We start from the raw sequence: 7,025 nt of genomic DNA on the forward strand, positions 1-7,025 counted from the left end.
TCATCATCATCATTATTATTATTATTATCATCATCATCATAATTAACTGAGACTATCTTCCCCTCAGTACTGTGACGAGCAAGTCTACCACCATCATCATCATCATCATCATCATCATCATCATCATCATCATCATCATCATCATCATCATCATCATCATCATCATCATCATCATCATCATCATCATCATCATCATCATCATCATCATCATCATCATCATCATCATCATCATCATCATCATCATCATCATCATCATCATCATCATCATCATCATCATCATCATCATCATCATCATCATCATCATCATCATCATCATCATCATCATCNGTGGGTATTATCAGGACCACAAAGTGGGTATTATCAGGACCACAAAGTGGGTATTATCAGGACCGCAAAGTGGGTAATATCAGGACCACAAAGTGGGTATCATCAGGACCAAAAAGTGAGTATTATCAGGACCACATAGTGGGTAATATCATCTGCAATAAATGTAATATCATATGTAATACAGGCACATTGTGTATAATCAAACACACTGCATGATATTCTATCCAAAAAGCGATTTTATTCATACAAATTAAATACATCTCTCTTGAGAATGACTTCGTACTGAATTTGTCTATGTCCAACAATAGAAGAAAATTTTCTTTTCGACAGTGAATGTTTTAATTATATTAACTGACTTACTAATTTCAATACATTCGAATCATTTCGATTTCATAGCCAAAATCATTCTCTTTCGTACAGGAACTTTCCACCTCGAATTTTTAGCATCCGTTACGGAATTATCATTTGAAAATAAGAAGATAATGAAAAACTAAATTCAAAATAATATTTACTTCAAACTCTGGATTCTCGGTCCAGTTAGCTACCAAAAAACTAGAGGTGCCATATATGGTGAATTAATTTCATGTTAACAAAAATTCCCGATGGATGGAGAATTGGAGACGAGAAACAAAGACATGGAACTGAATGAATAATATATATCGTTTCAACTGATATTTCCACAAAAAATAATCCAGATTGAATAATGGACATGAAATTGAATTGGAAAGTATGGAGATTGGTGTAAAGGGAATACGGCTTTTGGTATATATATATAGAAAAGAGATTGTTATGACTTTAATAAGGAGATTGGTATAAGTGGACTAAGGAGATTGCAATAAATGGGATAAGGAGATTGGTCTGAATAGAATATGACAAATTGCTTTTCATTTAATAAAGATATTATAAATATAATTTTGACCTTCATGCCTCACAATTTTGGCAGGATGAAGGATGCGTTGGCGAAGGAAGATCGACGAGATCGAATGTGATAATGGGATAAGGAGATTGGTCTGAATAGAATATGACAAACTGCTTTTCATTTAATAAAGATATTAATATAAATATAATTTTGACCTTCATGCCTCGCAATATCGGCAGGATGAAGGATGCGTTGGCGCAGGAAGAAGAGATCGAAGAGAAGCAGCGTCGTCGCAGGTCCTCAGGCGACGTGTCGGTGATCGGCGGCGTGAAGGGCGGCGCCATGAAGGCTTCTCTGCCCTTCAGCAGCAGCGCTAATTACGCGGACCCGGACTGTGCGGATGAGGTGAATGCTTTGAGAATTTCCGAATTTATTACTTTTTTTATTGAACTGAAAGTGCCTCATATACAAATATTAAATTCAAATACTAGGATTTTTCAGACGTGGATTTTTTTTCTGATGAGGACTATGCGGATGAGGTCAATGCTTAGGGAATTTCTGATTTTATTACTTTGCTTGTTGAATTAAAAGCGCCTTAATTAATAAATTGAGGCGCTTTTATTGTTTCAAAACACCTAGCTTCCTATATATATGGTGTTAAAGCAATGAAAACCCCTTATATTATGGTTTTAAAACCATGGGTATAAATAATACAGCAGCAGCGCTAATTACTCGGACGCGGACTGTGCGGATGAGGTGAATGTTTTGAGAATTTAGGAAATTCTGTTTGTTGAATTAAGAGCGTCTCAAAAATTAAATTCAACTAAAGGATTTTTCAGATGCGGATTATGCGGATGAGGTCAATACTCGGAGTATTTCTTAATATATTACTTTGTATGTTGAATTGAAAGCGCCTCAATTAATAAACTCAACTAAGAGGATTTTTTTCTCTTTTTTTGCTTTATATATTTATTTATTACTATTATTCGATATATATATTCACTTAAGAGGTTTACCAACGATAAACTACTTGCTAAAAAAAATTAGGCCTCTTTTATAGGCAGAATTAAAAAGAGATACAAACGAATATTTTTCCCATACATTATATATTTATGTATTTGAATGTTTAAAAACCAGTTCATCGTCATTTCATTTTAAAATCATGAATTCAAATTTCTTGCTTACAAGCAAAAAATTCGAATTATTTGAAGACTGGAATGCGTTGAAACTGGGTAAGCATTACAGACTTCTACGATATTACAGACTTACTGACATGGGACACCTACAGACTCTTGTAGACATTACAGACTCTTATGACATGGGACACCTACAGACTCTTGCAGACATTACAGACACTTACTGACAATACACTTACAGACTCTTGCAGACATTACAGACTCTTATGACATGAGACACCTACAGACTCTTGCAGACATTACAGACACTTACAGAAAAGAGACATATACAGACTCTTGCGACATTACAGACTCTTACTGACAAGAGACACCTACAGACTCTTACAGACATTACTGACACTTATATACAAGAGACACCTACAGACTCTTGCATACATTACAGACTCTTACTGACAATAGACACCTACAGACTCTTGCAGACATTACAGACACTTAAAAAAATTTTACACACTTTTCGATATAACAGATACTTACGGAAATGAAACACTGACAGACATTATAGACATTTATGGACATTGCAGTTACTTACAGACATTACAGACATTTACTAACCTAACAGACACTCACTGAGCATACAGAAACTTATGGTTATGACAGACAGTTATGAAGATTACAACAGACATTGAGGAAATTTACGGATATAACAAACAATTATCGATAATACAGACACTTACAGACATTACAGACATTTACTGACATGACAGACACTTACAGACATGACAGACATGACAGACATGACAGACATGACAGACATGACAGACATGACAGACATGACAGACATGACAGACATGACAGACATGACAGACATGACAGACATGACGGACATGACAGACATGACAGACATGACAGACATGACAGACATGACAGACATGACAGACATGACAGACATTCAAACACTTATATGCACTACAGACACTACTGGTATGATAGAAACTGACAGGCACTCACTGACAAAAGGAACATTTTTGGACATGACAGACTCCTATAAACATTATAACCATTACAGATATTTGCGAGACAGATGTTAAATGAAAAAAAAACAGTAAACCAGAAAGTCAGCGAGACCAGCCAGAGTCTCAGAGCTGGGAGTGAACTGAGCACTTGAGAGACTTGCTGAATTATCCACCACCTTCCGGAGAGGCAGATGTACAATAACTCAATAAGCCACTGAAGGCCACAACGTTGATATTGCCCTATCATAAAATCATTACAGCAATAAAATCCTTGAAAAACAAAAAGGCATCAGGTTAGGATAATCTGAATCCTGAACTTCAGGATAATCTGAATATTGAACTTATCATAGCAGACCCTCAACCGCCAGACAACTAGCATCCTGCAAACCTTGATTACCGTAGTATGGGAAGGAAATACAGCCTCAGATGGCTTGAATGTCGCAACTCTAGATTTTAGCGTAAAAATAAATTAAATCCCATAGCGATTGCAATAACATGCGATGAATAATTCTCCTGCCCATCCCGAGCAATATAAAAAGATAGACCAGCAATATCAGGGGCTGTGTGCGAATATCCTCGAGAAGAACAGACTGCGTTTCGATTATTTATTATTTTCATACCTGAAAATAGAGTTTACATTACTTGAATGCAGTTTACTAAATTAAAACCTGTTGAATAGGTGACTTAACTGTTTAAATGTATTTACAATTATCATATAGTGATTTTAGTGTTAATTAATACAGAAATTTCTGAACATTTGTCGCAGAACTTCGACACGGAAGGCTACACGAAATACGACGCAGAGGACGACTTGGATAACTTCGGCCTCGGACTTGGTAAATCAAAAATTATTTCAAATTTAAACATTTTCATTCTCTTTGAGTAATTGAATCATTGTAATTATAATGCTACTTGCTATCGAAAGTAAATTGGCAGAGCTTGATTAAACTTTTGTTATCTACTGAAAATTTGCGATGCAATTTGTATTTTTGACGGAAAGAGAAGGTCGCTCTCCTCTCCTCTCCTCTCCTCTCCTCTCCTCTTCTCTCCCTCTAATGCCCCCTCCCCCCACCAGAAATCATGAGCTCCCAAGCAAGAGTTTTCTACGACAACCCGGGTTTCGAACCCGACGATCCCCTCAGCTATCCATCTGATCCGTGGGAATCGCGATCCCAAAGTAACGCAAATGCTGGGGGAATGAGAGACCCGCTCCCACAGACCTCCCCCAGCGGGGGAGTTCCCTTCAGCTCCCCCAACCCCTTCCTGAAGAGCAGCCTTAAGCGCCGACAGCCCAGCGATGTAACCCAGGCGAAGGGCGCTAGTGGGTGAGTGAAGGGGGCTAGTGGGTGAGTGAAGGGGCTAGTGGGTGAGTGAAGGGGGCTAGTGGGTGAGTGAGAGTGAAGGGGGCTAGTGGGTGAGTGAAGGGGGCTAGTGGGTGAGTGAAGGGGGCTAGTGGGTGAGTGAAGAATGCTAGTAGGTGAGTGAAGGGGGCTGGCTAGTGGGTGAGTGAAAGGGGCTATATGTTGAAGGGGTTATGTATACTGCCAGCCTCCTCATATGGTGCGATTCATTAAAAAAATGCTTAGTATTTCTTCTCCATGATTTAATTCCGTATTTTATATGAGGCTGAATATATTGTTATCTCCGCCTCTAATTTCACGTTAGTAGGTATTTTTAACATTTGATCTAAGTAGTTTATTCCATGTATAATTGTGTTACACAACACATCAATTCAGTATCAATTAATTGCACTAATAAACTACCTTGTGCAGGCCCCTGAGCGCCCTGCACGAGGAAGAGAGCGACGACAGCGCCCACGCGGTCAAGTTCGAGCAAAATAAGTGAGCGACCTAATATATATATATATATATATAATCTATTTGCGCTGCACATAATATATATTTTTAAAATATAGATGTAATATCAAGTGACATTTTCCTGTACTTATAATTGTACAAATTTCACTATGAAGGTTAAGGTGAAAGATTTAATGTGGTGAATACGTATATCTTAAATTGTCTTAGTAGGCGACTATGAAAATTAATATATAATCATGATATAATATATAAAATATTGACAATAAATTTGCGTAAGACCGATGCTGGTGATGAAATGAAGAGTAAATTTCGGATTGATTAACGGCTGAATGAATAGTAGATTTTAAATTGAGTAATTTCGCTCACTCGTTAGACGGGCATGTATCATTGATTAACGACTAATAATTATTATACTTTATTTCCACCAGCTTACGCTACAACGTTCCGGTGGATGTACACAGCGAGAACGTGAAAGAGACTCAACTCTGAAGATCGAAATACGTTAATGTGCTGCATTGAAACTACTTATGTGTACCAATATTATTTTCACACTATTTAGATTTAAGTCATGATCTCTCCTACCTTTCCTTCGAATACTGGATTTCTTAACGCCATCCTCTGATAGAAGTCCCTGCCTTGTGAGAGAGCGCATGCATGGTCGTACGTAGAGACAAATGTATAGAATAGCGCTTGTGTATGTTCATTATAGGAGTCCATGTAATCTTATTCATACACAAAATACTAACTTTGAAAGAACGTATATATATGGCATGTTGCTGCAAAACCGATGCGAACAATATGCCTGTAACTGAACGCAGTTCAGTTCTCCATGCCACAACTACAAAATTCAAATGAGTGTCAACGGCCTAGGCAAGAGACCTGATAAGCAACAGAAATAAAAAATTGTAGGTACTTTGATTCCGATTTATCGAATAAATTTTAAATGATATATAAGGATCGCAGACCAATACCCATTTATGATACGCAATTTATTTTTAGTTTCAATACGTTAGGAGTAAAACTACTACTAAAATACTACTACTACTACTAAAACTACTACTACTACTACTACTACTAAAGTTTAACCTCGTCGTGATTTTCATTGTAAAATACTCATTAAATTTTTCATCAATAAGATCGAGTCTTTAAACCATCAAAAACAGTAATATTTGAATTATTATTCAGATTCGCATCTATGCTGCGGATTTAATCTTTTCCTGTGGACATGTTTTGCTACATCCGTCTCTGTTGCCGCATGCTTTAGCTACACTGGTCCGCGGCGTTCATACGGCAAACATCTTCATATTGTGCTCTGTGAATCGTGATCAACGTAACGATCTCTTTTGCGTTTAAACATATTATTGTAAACTATTACAGTTATACATTCACTAATCACTAACTTGATTTTGTATTGCACTTTTCTTTATACCACGAGTATATTAGCTAAGTGTTCAATTTCAAGAATTTTCTTTTTTTTGTGTGTGTGTGTTCTCTCTCTGTTCCAGATTTTCACTTTCAGAGGTGTTAGACTGTTAGGTACCAATTAAACCCAGTTTAGGCAAGGGGCTATATGGACTAGTCTCCAGTGCTCCTATAAGAATAACTAAAAAAAAAAAAAATAGCTACACTGCTACAGGGATAGCTGCCTGAATTTGACCTCATTCCTACTGGAAAGCATAAATTCCAACAACTACGGAAAAGTCTTTTTGAAAATAATTTTTGGTTCTTGTTTTTTCTAACACTTGTTAAGTTGTTTGCCAGACTTTATTAGCAGACACGCATTTTTGGCAGTATATTTGACCTCTGTTCTGTTTGCAACGATGAAACAGAGCAACGGATTGAACTGAGCAACTTCAAACTTGAGAATGTTGAG

General features: G+C 37.0%; 1 protein-coding gene across 1 annotated transcript; it reads left to right on the forward strand.

Annotated features, from left to right (window-relative positions):
- The first annotated feature begins 388 nt into the window (after positions 1-388).
- LOC108675563 lies at positions 389-6,170 on the forward strand. The gene is made up of 6 exons (XM_018163586.2): positions 389-396; positions 1,426-1,591; positions 4,102-4,171; positions 4,411-4,660; positions 5,108-5,176; positions 5,581-6,170. The coding sequence occupies exons 2-6, from the start codon at positions 1,427-1,429 to the stop codon at positions 5,639-5,641; spliced, it is 615 nt and encodes a 204-aa protein (XP_018019075.2). The 5' UTR covers positions 389-396; position 1,426; the 3' UTR covers positions 5,642-6,170.
- The last annotated feature ends 855 nt before the right edge of the window (positions 6,171-7,025 follow it).

This window comes from Hyalella azteca, unplaced genomic scaffold (assembly GCF_000764305.2).
Source record: "Hyalella azteca isolate HAZT.00-mixed unplaced genomic scaffold, Hazt_2.0.2 contig223, whole genome shotgun sequence".
In the NCBI taxonomy this organism is placed as follows: domain Eukaryota; kingdom Metazoa; phylum Arthropoda; class Malacostraca; order Amphipoda; family Hyalellidae; genus Hyalella; species Hyalella azteca.

Bases quoted from the DNA above. Each gene is read 5' to 3' on its own strand.
- LOC108675563 (XM_018163586.2), top strand. From the start codon at position 1,427: ATGAAGGATGCGTTGGCGCAGGAAGAAGAGATCGAAGAGAAGCAGCGT. The intron at 1,592-4,101 runs GTGAATGCTTTG...CATTTGTCGCAG, and splicing joins ACCCGGACTGTGCGGATGAG to AACTTCGACACGGAAGGCTA. The intron at 4,172-4,410 runs GTAAATCAAAAA...TCCCCCCACCAG, and splicing joins TAACTTCGGCCTCGGACTTG to AAATCATGAGCTCCCAAGCA.